Below are 15,268 nucleotides of genomic sequence, written 5' to 3' on the forward strand. Positions count from 1 at the left end.
TTTGATGTACGTTGTACCATACCTCTGAGAGCTATAGCTAGGGGTCCGCTTTTTTAAAGCAATTTTTCAGAGTTCTCGTTGGCCCCCCCATCATTGAGAAGTTGCAGTCTAGCAAAATGTTATTCACTATGGCACGTAATGCAGAATCATGTTCTGTGTTTAGCCAAAGGAATGTACTTGGGTATAATAAACAAATGATTTCTATAAATTGCAAAAATCTAGCACAGTTCTTGCTGTTTAACTTTGCAATTCTATTTGTGCTTTTGTTCCTAGTGACTCCAGCAGAGCCTCCTTGGTTAAATTTGGGGCCCGTGGAATTAGCAGCAGTCATCGCTGGACCTGTTTGTGTGGTTTGCATTTTACTGATGGTGACCTTCTATTTTTTTCATAATCGCACGGTCATTCATCACCGTGTTCCCCATGAAGAAGATCCCTCCTTAGATCATCCTTTCATTTCTGAGGGTACCACTCTCAAAGATCTAATTTATGACATGACCACCTCAGGATCTGGTTCAGGTAAGGCTGCACTTTTATATTACGAATAAAAGGTGGGGGTGATTGGTACTGCAAAAGCCAGAAATCCAAACTGGATGAAAATGCTGGAAAAACACAGCATTGCATTATCCTTCATTAGAACTGAAAAGTTGACCTGCCATTTGTCTTTCACTGCATTTGTCTTTCACTGGCTAGTTACTGACTGTTCTGTGCATTTCCAGAATTACCTGTTCCCCCCGCCCCGCACCACCCACCCCCGCCAAGTTTGCTATTGTATATTTACATGTGAAATGCGTTGAAGCTGCATTGTTTTTATACTTCAGTCCTGCAATTTTGGCAATCTTTTTACCTCAGTGTTGTTTTTGAAATAGTAAGTCCTGCCATGTATTTGAGGTGAAATATTTAATGCATTAGCTCCTTGTCAGCAGCACAACTAGTGACAATGGGAACAAAATAGTTGGACTGATGGCACAGGGCAGTACCTGGCATTCATGGCTTTATCAGCTTAATTTTCTTTTCTGGCACTCACTCAAAAGTTCACTAAACTGAGTTGGTCCCACAAGCAAGTAATACTGGCTTGGGATCTCAGTGTTAGCAAGGCACAGCAGAAACTGCTTCAAACCTGAACCCGAGAGGATAACGGAGGTCGACAACAATAACCCTATGCATTTATATGCTGCCTCTTGTGTAGAAAGGTTGCTATAGCAGTTTGGCAACAGGCGTCAACGTCCAAAACAACAACACACTGCGTCACTTGGCAGCTTCACGTGCAGCACTTGTGGCAGAACCTGCCTCTCGAGGATTGACCTTCACAACCATCAGAAAGGTTGCAGCAAAAAAAGACACCCCACTTAAATGGATTGTTTGCTGCATGTCCAACATCTTTCGTAGATGGAAGGATGCCAACCAACCAATGTAGAAAAATGCTCAGAGGCATTTACGATGCAAAAGAAGAGATATTAGGAGGGGTGATCAAAAGCTTGAATTCAAAGAGGTGGGTTTGAAGTGGGTCTGAAGAGGTGGAGAGGCAAATGGGATTAGGGAGAGAATTTCATAGAGTAGGACCTTGGCAGCAGATGGCATAACCACTAACATGAAGTGAGTGGCGGAATGCACAAAAGTCTACATTGAAAGAAATAATGAAAGTGGTAGAGCTGGAGGAGGTTGGAAGGGTAGGGGGTTGGTTGGTGGTGAAGCTATGGAAGGATACAAGCTCAGAGATGAGAATTTTAAGGTTAAAGCATCAGAGCCAACTTAGGCTAGCAATGGCATGCGATAGGTGATGGAGAGTTTGTTCTGGAAGGATACAGGCCGCAGACATTTGAATGAGCTGATGTTTACGAAAGGTGGAGCACTGGCCAGAAAAGCGTTGGTGTAGTAGAGTTGGAAAACAACAAATCGTGGATGTGAGTTTCATTAATAGGTGGGCTGAAGTAGGGCAGTGGGAGGTGTTTACAAAGCTGAATATTGGCAGTCTTTGTAATTGTGAGGACGTGGGCATGGAAGCTCACTGCGGGGCTGAACAAGACAGGTTGTAAACAGTCTGGTTCAGGCTGAACCAATGACGAGGAAGGGAAATGGAATCGTTGAATAAGAATCATAGAATGGTTACAGCATGGAAGGAGGCCATTTGGCTCATATAGTTTTTGCTGGCTCTCTAAAGGAGAAATTCACTTAGTGCCACTCCATTGCCTTCTCCCAATAGCCCTGCACAATCTTCCTTTACAGATGATAATCCAACTCGCTGTGGGATGTCTCGATTGAAACTGCCTCCACCATGTTTTCAGGCAGTGCATTTCAGATCGTTGCCACTCGCTGCGTGAAAATGTTTTTCTTCATGTCACCGTTGTTTCTTTTGCCAATTACTTTAATTAAATCTGTGCCCTCTGGTTCTTGATCCTTCCACCAATGGGAGCAGTTTTTCCCTCTCGACGCTGTCCAGACCCTTCATGATTTTGAATACCTCTATCAAATCTCCTCTCAACCTCTTCTCCAAGGAAAACAGTCCCAACTTCTCCAATCTATCTACATAACTGAAGTTTCTCATCCCTGGAACCATTCTTGTGAACCTTTTCTGCACCCTCTCTAATGCCTTCACATCCTTCCTAAAGTGTAGTGCCCAGAACTGGACACAATTTGAGGCTGAATCAGTGTTTAGTTTAACTTCCTTGCTTTTGTACTTATGCTCCTATTGTTAAAGCCTAGGATGCTGTGTGCTTTATTAACCACGCTCACAACTTGTCCTGCCACATTTAATGATTTATGCACATATACACTAGGTCCCTCTGCTCTTGCACCCCCTTTAGAATTGTACCTTTTAGTTTATATTGTCTCTTCGTGTTCTTCCTACCAAAATTAATCATTTCACACTTCTCTGTGTTAAGTTTCATCTGCCACTTGTCCACCCATTCCGGCAACCTGTCTGTCCTTTTTGAAGTTCTACACTATCCTCCTCACAGTTCGCAATACTTCCAAGTTTTATATCATCTGTAAATGTTGAAATTGTGCCCTGTAACACCAAGGTCTAGGTAATTAATATATATCAGGAAAAGCAGGGGACCTAACAGCGACCCCTGGGGAATTTCAAAATAAACCATCCTCCAATCCGAAAAACAACCATTAACCACTACACACTCTTTCCTGTCACTTGGTCAATTTGGTATTCATGTTGCGACTGTCCCTTTTATTCCATGAGCTCCAACTTTGCCGACAAGTCTGTTATGTGGCACTTTATCAAATGCCTTCTGAAAGTCCACATACACCACATCAACAGCATTGCCTTCACCAACCCCCACTATTACCTCATCAAAAAAACTCAAGGAATTTAGTTAAACACGACCTGCCCTCAACAACTCCGTGCTGGCTTTCCTTAATTAACCCGCATTTGTCCAATTGACTATTATTTAATTTTATCCGGAATTATCGTTTCTCGAGGCTTGCCCACCATTGAGGTTAAACTGGCTGCCTCATAATTGCTGAGCTTATCTTTACACCCTTTTTTAAACATGGCTGTTACATTTGCAATTCTCCAGTCCTCTGGTACCACCCTCGAGTCCAAAGAAGATTGGAAAATTAAGGCCAGTGCGTCTACAATTTCCATTGTTGCTTCCCTCCGTATCCTTGGATGCATCTCATCTGGTCTTAGTGCCTTATCTATTTTAAGTACAGACGGCCTATCCAATACCTCCATCTTATCAATTTTAAACCCTTATAATGTCTGAATTAACTCTTCTTTCACCATTGCCTGGGTTGCTGCATCTTGTTAAAGACAGTTGCAAAGCATTCATTTAATACCTCAACCATGTCTATGCCTCCATGCATAAAACCCCTTTTTGGTCTCTAATCGACCCCACTTCTCTCTTTACCACCCTTTTACTATTTATATGCCTATAGAAAACTTTTGGATTCCCTTTTATGTTAGCTGCCAGTCTCTTCTCGTACTCTGTCTTTGCTTCTCTTATTTGTTTTTTCAATTCCTTTCTGAACGCTCTATATTCAGCCTGGTTCTCAGTTGTATTATACACCTGACATCTGTCATAAGCACACTTTTTCTTCTTAATCTCTATTTGTTTCGCCATCCAGGGAGCTCTCGATTTGTTTGTCCTACCTTTCCCCTGCGTGAGAATATACCTTGACTGTGCCTGAACTATCTCTTTGACGGCAGCCCATTGTTCAGTTGCTGTTTTTCCTGCCAACCTTTGATTCCAATTTATCTGGGTCAGATCCATTCTTACCCCATTGAAGGTAGCTTTCCACCAGTTAATTATCCTTACTCTAGTTCGTTCCTTGTCCTTTTTCCAAAGCCAAGAGATAAAGTTTGGAGCAGGTACTGAAGGTGATGGCTTCAGTCTTCCCTTTCTTTAGCTGGAGGAATTGTGGTTCATCCAAGACTGGACACTGGATGAGCAGTCTGACAGCACAGGTATTAATGTGGTAGATACACATGTGTAACATGTACAAGATATGCATGTACAAGTGTACATGTGTAAACTTGATCCCACATATAAAAGTTTAAGTTATGAGTTTAAAACTCATTAGCACATTGTCCATCTCTCAGCTCAGTTTGTTCTGAATTTTTACTTTTCTTTTTTCAATGACTGGAGCTCTGCTTGCATTTGATTTTTTGGGATTCTTCAGCCTATTGTGGTCCTGCAAGATCTGGTGATGGATGGCTAAACCACTTAGAAATGTCCAGGGTGTCGCACCTTAGATTCGAGGAAATGAAAATGGGAACCATGGCTAGAGTTGGGTTGAGAATGATCAGGGAGGCCTTGAAGGTTTTGGTGGGATAAGGGCATCAAAGCTTCTCTTGAAGTAGTGCTTGAGCAAGGTGACAATTGCCGAAGTTATAATGGCGAATGGAAGGGCAAGGCTAAGGAGTTGGGAATTTGAAAGTGAAGTTGTTAGTAGCAACTTGGAGGTTTATTCCCCCATGGTTGGATGCACAAGAAGGGATTTGGAGATTTGATGTTGAAGAATATAACAGTGGTCAGAGATGAATAAGACTAGGGGAGTAAATAGGCCAAGAAGAAGGTGAGATCAAGGGGTGGCCACAATTATAGGAGAGCACCGATACTTTTGTCACCTCAGTGTTGAAGGAATTGGCATCTGTTGTTTGAAGTGAAAATTCCCATTCATTTTAACAGGGCAAGGAACCATCTTTGTGGGAGGTGAACATTTTCAAAAACTAGTACAACTAATAATTCACTAATGTTCTAAATACTGCATGTAACTTGAGCTTTTAAGTATTTTTAAATTAAATATACATCAGCCTTCTGTATCTGTGCATTGTAGTTTGATGAGCTACAGCATTTGTTTAACTTTTTAAGTTAATGCTGAAACTCTTACGTAGTTAACATTGATCCTATTGCATCAAAGTTGGTTGAACTGTAAGGAATAAGAGAGAGATGTGTTAGTAATCCAATGTTCGTTAGTAAGCTAGTTTGAAAAAACAGATTAAATATCAGGATGGAAACATTGTTCAGCCTATTGTGTTGCCTAATTACTAACTGATTATTCCTCTCAATATTTCAGGACTGCCTTTACTTGTGCAAAGAACAATTGCAAGAACAATTGTACTGCAAGAAAGTATAGGTAAAGGCCGGTTTGGAGAAGTCTGGCGAGGGAAGTGGCGAGGTGAAGAAGTTGCAGTAAAGATTTTCTCTTCTCGTGAAGAAAGGTCATGGTTTCGTGAAGCAGAAATTTACCAGACTGTGATGTTGCGCCATGAAAATATTCTTGGGTTTATTGCAGCAGATAACAAAGGTGAAAAACTATTTTCATTTGCTGTGCTGATACTGAGTTACTAAGTATAGTGCCCATAATTGTTTTGTAGTTGTGGTTTGCTCCTCCATGTAAGATTAAAATCAGTAATTTGAGAGTGCGTGTATTTTAACTTGATAAACGTATCGGAGTAAGGGGTAAAGAAAATCCTAGCTATCTCTTGGATAATGCTATGTAACTTACTAAAGAGGGGGCACTGCTGAAACCTGCATTTCCTATGTCTCTACATCTGCTAAATTGAAGTAAGTGAATCCAGTGCTAATTATTTCTACTCTTGCCTTTGCCTTAGTTGAGAGAAAGAGGATGGTCAAGCAGTGCTGTAGAGTAATGAGAGAGCCAGCACATAGTACATAACAGGGGCGTTTTCAGTTCTAAATACAGTGCAAGTAACAGACTAACAGTTTCAGGCAGGAGAGGCTGATGGTCCATCTCGCCCACCTATCCACAGTATTCCCTTGGTGAGTTTCTAATAACCCTGAGTCCTATTTGTTGACTGGAGCCAGTCTAATTCTTTGAAACCCATTAAGGTTTCTTCTTTCACTAACTGACAGTAGTTTGTTCCACATACTCACCATCCTTATAATAAAATAAGTTCCTCCTGCAGTTTCCATTTTCCTTTGTTGTCCAGGAGAGTCAATTATCCTTTATGTATCATTCCCTTAAATTCTGAGATGATTCATGTAGCCCTTCTCTGTACCCCCTCCAATAACCATTTGAAATGAGGAGACCTAAACTAGACACAGTATGCTAGATGTCATCTCAGTAGGGTCAAGTACAGTTTTAAAGCGACCCCTCCGGATTTATGTTGTACCTCTTGCAACACATCCCAACATTCTGTGATGTTCCGTTACAGCAGGAGCTGGCTGAAAATAGGGATTGAATCAAGAGCAATTGAATGGCTGACCAATTTTTCTTTATATCATTGAATGTTACAGCACAGAAGGTGACCATTGGCCCATTGTGTCTGATGGGGCTCTTTGAGTGAGCTGTCCCACTCCCCTGCTCCTTTCTCATGGCCCTGAAAATTTTCCCACTAGAAGTTTTTATTCAGTTCCATTATGTAAGTTAGTTATTATTGAAACTGCTTTCTCCGGGCAATACATTCCAGATCATAACATCATGCAGAAAATGTTTTCCCCTCCAGTTCTTTTGTCTTAAATCTATGTCCACTGGTTACCAACCTTTTTGTAATTGTAAGCAGTTTCTCCTTATTTACTCTAGAAAACCCTTCATGATTTTGAATACTTATCAAATCTCTCATTCTCTGCTCTAAGAAGAACATCCCAATTTCTCTAGTCTCTCCAAGTTGCTGAATTCTTTCACCCTGGTACTACTCTAGTGCAAATCTCCTGTGTCCTCTCTAAGCCCTTGACCTGCTTAAAGTGTGGTGCCCAGAATTAGCCACGATAGTCCAGCTGGGACCTTACCAATGTGCTATTATGGTTTAGCATTGCTGTTGTATTCTATGCCTCTTTGTAAAACCAAGGAACCCGTATGCCTTCTCAACTTATCCTGCCATCTTCAAAGATTTGTGTATGTGCACTGCAAATCTCTCTGCTCCTGCACCCCTTTTAAAAGTGTACCATTTTATTTTATATTGCCTGTCCTCATTGTTCCTACCAAAATGAATATATTAGTTTTATTCAGTTTCTCAGGCTCTGGTCAGGTCTGTACATTGAAATTCATTATACGCAGTAATTTCTCCTGTTAAGGATAACATAACAATTTGACCTAATTTATCATTGGAAATGTAAGATGAGTGTTCAAACTCTTCCCCCTTTCAGTCCAAAAACCTCAAACTGTTAATTTGTGAAGCATTCTGAATCTAGGAATTCTGATGAGGAAATCATGTTTAACCAATTTATTGGACTTCTTTGAAGAAGTAACATATGCTGTGGATAAAGGGGAACCAGTAGATTTCCAGAAAGCATTTGATAAGATGCCACATCAAAAGTTATTGTGGAAAATAAAAGCTCATGGTGTAGGGGGTAACATATATTGGCACGGATAGAAGATTGGCTGGCTGACAGGCAACAGAGAGTAGGCATAAATGGGTAATTTTCTGGTTGGCAAGATGTAACAAGTGGTGTCCACAGTGATCAGTGCTGGGGCCTCAACTTTTTAGAATGTATATAAATGACTTGGATGAAGGGACCAAAGGTATGGTTGCTAAATTTGCTGATGACACAAAGGTAGATAGGAAAGTAAGTTGTGAAGAGGACATGAGGCTGCAAAGGGATATAGATAGGTTAAGTGAGTGGGCAAAGACCTGACAAATGGAGTATAATGTGAGAAAATGTGAAATTGTCCATTTTGGCTGGAAGAATGAAAAAAAGAAGCATATTATCTAAATGGTGAGAGATTGCAGAGCTCTGAGATGCAGAGGGATCTGGGTGTCTTAGTGCATGAATCGCAAAGGTTAGTATGCAGGTTCAGCAAGTAATTAGGAAAGCTAATAGAATGTTATCGTTTATCGCGAGGGGAATTGAATACAAAAGTAGGGAGCTTATGCTTCAGTTATACAGGGCATTGGTGAGACCACATCTGGGGTACTGTGTACAGTACTGGTCTCCTTATTTAAGGAAGGATGTAAAAGTGGTTCAGAGAAGGTTTACTAGACTAATACCCTGAATGGGCAGGTTGTCTTATGAGGAAAGGTTGGACAGGCTGGGCTTGTATCTGCTGGAGTTTAGAAGAGTAAGAGGCGACTTGATTGAAACATATAAGATCCTGAGGAACCTTATGGATGTGGAAATGATGTTTTCCCTTTGTGAGAGAATCTAGAACTAGGGGTCACTAGTTAAAAATAAGGGATCGCCCGTTTAAGACAGATGAGGAGAAATTTTTTTTCTCTGAGGGTCGTGAGTCTTTGGAACTCCCTTCCTCAAAAGGCAGTGGAAGCAGAGTCTTTGAATATTTTTAAGGCAGAGGTAGATAGATTCTTGATGAGCAAGGGGGGGGGGGGGGAGTGGGTGGAAAGATTATCAGGGGTAGGTGGGCATGTGGAGTTGAGGTTACAATCAGATCAGCCATGAACTTATTGAATGGCAGAGCAGGCTCGATGGGCCAAGTGGCCTAGTCCTAATTCATATGTTCATATGTATGAAACGTTACAGTATATATGAGCTTGGACAGGAATATGGGTATCTTAAAGCCTTGTATGTTTGACCTATAGTAGTGAATCCTCGTGTGGATTTAACCACAAAAACAACTTGTACTTATATTGAGCCTTTAACATAATAAAACGTCCAAAAGCAATTCACAGGAGCATTATAAAACAAAATATGACACCGAGCGACATGAGGTATTAAGGTCAGATGACCAAAAGCTTGGTCAAAGAGATATAGGTTTGAAGGATTATCTTAAAGGAGGAAAGCTCATTTGAGAAGTGGAGAGGTATAGGGAGGGAATTCTAGAGCATAGGGCCTAGGCAAATGAAAGCACAGCCACCATTGGTGGAACGATTAAAATCAGGGATGCTCTGGAGGCCAGACTTAAATTAGCCCAGATATCTGAGGGTTGTGGGGCTGGAGGGGATTACAGAGATAGGGAGGAGTGAGGCCTTGGAGGGATTGGAAAACAAGGATGAGAATTTTAAAATCAAGATTGCTCGACCTGGAGTCAGTGTCGGTCAGCGAGCACAGGGGTGATAGATGATTGGAACTTTGTGCGAGTGACATGAGTAGCAGAGTTTGGTTGACCTCAAGTTTACGGAGGGTAGACTGTGGGAGACCAGTCAGGAAGGAGAGCATTGGAATAGTCAAGCCTAGAAGTAACAAAGGTATGAATGAGGGTTTCGGCAGCAAATGAGCTTAGACAGGCAATGTTATGCAGGTGAAAAAGGCAGTCTTAGTGATGGTATCAATATGTGGTCGGAAGCTCATCTTGGGGTCAAGTATGATAACAAGGTTACAAACAGACTGGTTTAATCTCAGTTGCTAGGGAGAAGGATGGAGTTTGGAGCAGGCCTCGTTCTTTCCAATATTGCACAGTGGCGCAGTGGTTAGCACCGCAGCCTCACAGCTCCAGGGACCCGGGTTCGATTCCGGGTACTGCCTGTGTGGAGTTTGCAAGTTCTCCCTGTGTCTGCGTGGGTTTTCTCCGGGTGCTCCGGTTTCCTCCCACAAGCCAAAAGACTTGCAGGTTGATAGGTAAATTGGCCATTATAAATTGTCACTAGTATAGGTAGGTGGTAGGGAAATATAGGGACAGGTGGGGATGTTTGGTAGGAATATGGGATTAATGTAGGATTAGTAAAAATGGGTGGTTGATGGTCGGCACAGACTCGGTGGGCCGAAGGGCCTGTTTCAGTGCTGTATCTCTAATCTAATCTAATCTTAATTGGAGGAAGTTTCTACTCAACCAGTACTGGATATCGCATAAGCAGTCTGACCTTTTCTGGAAGAATAAGCTAAACTTCTTTCTTTACCTGCGCTTGACTTTATGAAATGTTTTTGTCCTAAATAAACCACAATTTAAGTGCTTATTTTGCACATCCAGTCAGGTGCTAAAATTAAATTATGCCTGTTCACACAGGAACGCAATTACCTTGGTGTTGCTTGTTTAGAATTATTAACTAACATTTTCTCCTCCTGTCTTCAGACAATGGGACCTGGACACAGCTGTGGCTGGTATCCGATTATCATGAACATGGCTCCCTGTTTGACTATTTGAACAGGTACACCATTACTGTGGAAGGAATGATTAAACTGGCACTTTCCACAGCCAGTGGACTTGCACACTTGCATATGGAGATTGTTGGTACACAAGGTAAGGATGTGAACTTGCATTTGTTACAAACTTTCCGCTTTACACAATAGGATCAGGATTTCCAAGATCAAATAGTCCCTTCTGTTTTAAAAGAACATGTAGAAAAAATGAGCAGGTGCTTCTTAAAAGGACATCAATAGTTATTTTGTGTATTTGAAATATTACTAGAATTGCCAGTGTTGAATAATAGGCTTAAATCCATAATGCATGGAAAGTTGCTTTTGTAAATATGCATGACTGGTGCAGGAGTCCTCTGGTGGTATAGTAATATTTTGTGAATGTTTAATTAGCGTCTGTGTAGAACCAGTCCAATTCCCAGAAGAAGGTGTTTTTTTCAAACTCTGTTTGCGTTCTAATGTGAAAACCACTCCTTTCCACAGGAAAACCTGCCATTGCTCACAGAGATCTGAAATCAAAAAACATTCTAGTAAAGAAGAATGGAACTTGCTGCATTGCAGATTTAGGATTGGCAGTAAGGCACGATTCAGCCACAGATACGATTGATATTGCTCCAAATCACAGAGTGGGAACAAAAAGGTAAAGCATGTATAAATGCATGCGCCTACATTCTGTAAGCTTGGATTTGTGAAATAACTATAAGCATTACACTGAATGTCCCAGGTTTGTAGTGTATTTGAGGGACAACCTATGAGTGTGTTTTTTCCCCTGAAGAGTGCTATTTTTCTCCCCGTGTTCTGCCTCACCAGTTAAATAACTGTGCAAATATGATTTTAAAAAATTCTAATGTATCTCCTGTGGGATTGCCCGCAGGTAGGTGGGGACTTATGTGTGCGGTCTGTTTACTGCAGTCTTTTATGCTTCACTCACTGCCTTTGCCCCACCATCGGTGGTTACGCCTTCGGCCTTTTAGGCTCCAAGCTCTGGAATTCCTTTACTAAACATCTCCACCTCTCTCTTCCTTTAAGACACTCATTAAAACCTACCTCTTTAACCAAGCTTTTAGTTGCACCTCCCAATATTTCTTCCTTTGGTTCAGTGTCGGTCTTTGTCTGACTACGCTCCTATGAAGCGCCTTGGGTTGTTTTCCTATGTTAAAGGTGCACATTGGGGGGGTGGGGAGAAGAGAGGGAGACAGTGAGTTTAAAAACAGCGCAGGAACTCCGGGAGCAGCAGAGCACATCGGGGGGAGAGGGAGGGAGTTTAAAAACAACGCAGGAACTCGAGGTGTGGCATCACAGGAAAGTCGTATGTTGTTTGGCTAGTGAGTATTTTGATAATTTGCTCACTTATCTTTCAAAACTGAGGTAATTTATCAGTAATTGTAAGGTTTTATTAGTATTAGCGAAGTTTACTAGTGGTAATAAAGCTTATTGGGAGTAGTAGGGTGATAAGGTAAAAAATAAACTAATTTATCACATAATAAAAATGGAAGGACAGGTGATGTGTTGCGACTGTATGATGTGGGAACTCCCTGGATGCCAGTGTGATCCAGGGCAAACACGTCTGCAGTACGTGCCTGCGGCTGCAAGAACTCTGGCTCAGAGTTTGAGCTGGAGGTCGAGCTGCAGACACTGCGACACATCAGGGAGGGGGAAAGTTACCTGGGCACTTTGTACCAGGAGGTGGTCAAGCCCCTTAGGGTAGGGTCTTCTGATTTGGTCCATGATCAGGGACAGGAGGGTGTGACTGCGAGTGAGGCAGTTATGGGGACCCAGAACGTAGAAGTGGAGGGACTTCAGCCTTTGCAATTGTCTAACAGGTTCGAGGTTCTTTCAGCCTGTAAGGATGAAAGTGGGGGCTGCAAGGTGAATGAGTAAACTGACCATGGCACAGAAGCCATTCAAGTGCAAGGGGGTGGGGGGGGTGGTGTTAATAGGAATGTAGTGGTAGTAGGAGATAGCATTGTTGGGGGATAAACACAGTTCTCTGCAGCCGAGAGCGAGAGTCCAGACGGCTGTGTTGCCTGCCCGGTGCCAGGGTTTGGGACATCTGCTCTGGGCTGGAGAAGAACTTTCAGTGGGAGGTTAGGATCCAGTGATCATGGTCCACATAGATGCCAATGACATAGGTAGAACTAGGAAAGAGGTTTTGCTGAGGGAGTATGAGCGGCTAGGGTCTAGATAAAAAGCAGAACCTCAAAGGTAATAATCTCTGGATTATTACCTGAGCCATGAGCAAATTGGCATAGGGTAAATAAGATGAGAGAGTTAAACTCTCAAAGATTGGTGTGCAAGAAATGGGTTTCGATTTGTGGGGCACTGGCACCAGTACTGGAGAAATTGGGAGCTGTACTGTTGGGTCGTTCTTCACCTGAACTGTGCTGGGACCAGTGTTCAGGTGGGTCCTATAACTAGGGCGATAGAGAGGGCTTTAAACTAAATAGTGAGGGCGAGGGATCAGGATTGAGAAGGTGTGATAAAATAGAGAAGGCAAGGCAAGAGAGCTTGGCAGCAATAAGGGAAATGATGATTGGAGTGTGACAGGAAGGGACAGAGTGTACAAAGCTAAGTGCACTAGCAAAGGTTACAAAAACTACTGGATAAAGGCTATGTATCTGAATGCACTTAGCATTCGTAACAAAGCAGATGAATTGACAGCGCAAATAGTAATAAATACGTATGATCTGATAGCCATTACAGAGACATGGCTGCAAGATGACATGGATTGGGACCTGAATATTCAAGCATACATGGCATTTAGAAAGGACTGGAAGCTAGGAAAAGTTGAAAGCTCTGTTAATTAAGGATGACATAGGTACAATAGAGAGAGATGACCTTCGTTCTGGAGGTCAAGATGTAGAATCAGTTTGGGTAGAGATGCGAAATAGTAAAGGTAAGTCAGTTGTGGGAGTGGTTTATAGGCCCCCTAACAGTAACCACACTGTCGGATGGGGTATCTAGGATGAAATAATGGGGGCTTGTGAGAAAGGTATGACGATAATCATGGGTGGTTTTAATCTACATGTAGATTGTACAAATCAGATTGACAAAGGTAGCCTGGATGATGAGTTCATTGAGTATATTCGGGACAGTTTCTTGGAGCAACACGTTCTAGAGCTAACCAGTGAGCAGGCTATACTAGATCTGCTACTGCACAATGAGACATGATTAATTAATTACCTCATAGTAAAGGTGCTCCTAGGTAGCCCCTAGATCGAATTTCATATTCAGTTTGAGGGAGAGAAGGGCGAATCTAAGACTAGTGTTAAACTTAAATAAGAGCAATTATAAGGGCATGAAGGCAGAGCTGACCAAAGTAAACTGAGAAATTAGGTTAAGGGATAGGTCAGTAGAGATGCAGTGGCAGACATGTAAGGAGATATTTCCAAATGTTTAGGAAAAAATACATTCCAGTGAGAAAGAAAGACTCTAAAGGAAGGATGCTTCATCTGTGGCTAACTAAGGAAGTTAAAGATGATATCAAATTGAAAGAAACAGCATATAATTCTGCAAAGATGAGTGGCAGGGCAGAATATAAAGAACAGCAAAGATTGACGAAAGGTTAATGAGGGAGAAATTGGAGTACGAGAGAAAGCTAGCTAGAAATATCAAACCAGATCGTTAAGAGTTTCTACAGGTATTTAAAAAGGAAAAGAGTAAATAAAGTGAGCATTGGTCCTCCAGAGAGAGAGTCAGGGGAGTTCATAAAAATTAAGGAGATGGCGGATGAATTGAACAGATATTTTGCATCTGTCTTCGCTGTAGAGGATACAAATAAAATCCCAGGAATAATTGTGAATCAGACGTTGAAAGGGAGGGGGGAACTTAAAACAATTACCATCACCAGGGAAAGGGTACTGGCCAAATTATTAGAACTAAAAGCTGATAAGTCCCCAGGTCCTAGTGGACTTCATCCTAGAGCCTTAAAAGAAGTGGCTGCTGAAATAGTAGATGCATTGGTTTTAATTTTTCCAAAGTTCCCTAGATTCGGGAAAGGTCCCACCAGATTGGAAAATAGCGAATGTGACTTCTCTGTTCAAGAAAGGTGGGAGACTGAAAGCAGGAAACTACAGGCCAGTTAGCTTAATATCTGTCACAGGGAAAATGCTGGAATCTATTATTAAGCAGGTTATAGTGGGGCATTTAGAAAATCTCAGTGCAATCAGGCAGAGTCAACATGGTTTAAAAAAAGGGAAATCAAGCTTGACTAATTTATTGGAATTCTTTGAGGAAATAACAAATAACATGGAAACCTGTGGATGTACTATACTTAGATTTCCAGAATGCATTTGACAAGGTGCCACATCAAAGGTTACTAAGCAAAGTAAGAGCTCATGGCATTGGGGGTAACATATTAACATGAATAGAGGATTGTTTAGCTAACAGGAAACAGACAGAAGGCATAAATGGATCATTTTTGGGTTGGCAAGATGACTAGTGGAGTGCCACAGGGATCAGTGCTGGGTCCTCAACTATTTATATCAATGACTTGGATGAAGGGATGATGGTTGCTAAATTTGCTGATGACACAAAGATAGGTAAGAAAGTAAGTTGTGAAGAGGACATAAGGAGTCTGCAAAGGGATATAGATGGGTTAAGTGAGTGGGCAGAAATCTGGCAATTGGAGTATGATGTGGGAAAGTGAACTTATCCACTTCGGCAGGAAGAATACTAAAGCAGCATATTATTTAAATGGAGAGAGATTGCAGAACTCTGAAGTACAAAGGGATCTGGGTGTCCTGGTACATGAATCACAAAAGATTGGTATGCAGATACAGCAAGTGATTAGGAAGGCAAATGGAATGTTGTCGTTTATTGCA

The 15,268-nt window shown here is 41.7% G+C and overlaps 1 protein-coding gene across 4 annotated transcripts in view; it reads left to right on the top strand.

Annotated features, from left to right (window-relative positions):
• Positions 1-15,268, top strand: part of tgfbr1b (transforming growth factor, beta receptor 1 b) — an 84,790-nt gene that overhangs the window by 49,082 nt on the left and 20,440 nt on the right. For all 4 annotated transcript variants that reach the window (XM_068032216.1, XM_068032218.1, XM_068032219.1 and 1 more), the window contains 4 exons: positions 274-516; positions 5,530-5,760; positions 10,381-10,548; positions 10,929-11,085. In XM_068032216.1, coding sequence (XP_067888317.1) covers positions 274-516; positions 5,530-5,760; positions 10,381-10,548; positions 10,929-11,085 — 799 coding nt within the window. The remainder of the gene's footprint in view (positions 1-273; positions 517-5,529; positions 5,761-10,380; positions 10,549-10,928; positions 11,086-15,268) is intronic.

Source organism: Heterodontus francisci, chromosome 5 (assembly GCF_036365525.1).
Source record: "Heterodontus francisci isolate sHetFra1 chromosome 5, sHetFra1.hap1, whole genome shotgun sequence".
NCBI lineage: Eukaryota > Metazoa > Chordata > Chondrichthyes > Heterodontiformes > Heterodontidae > Heterodontus > Heterodontus francisci.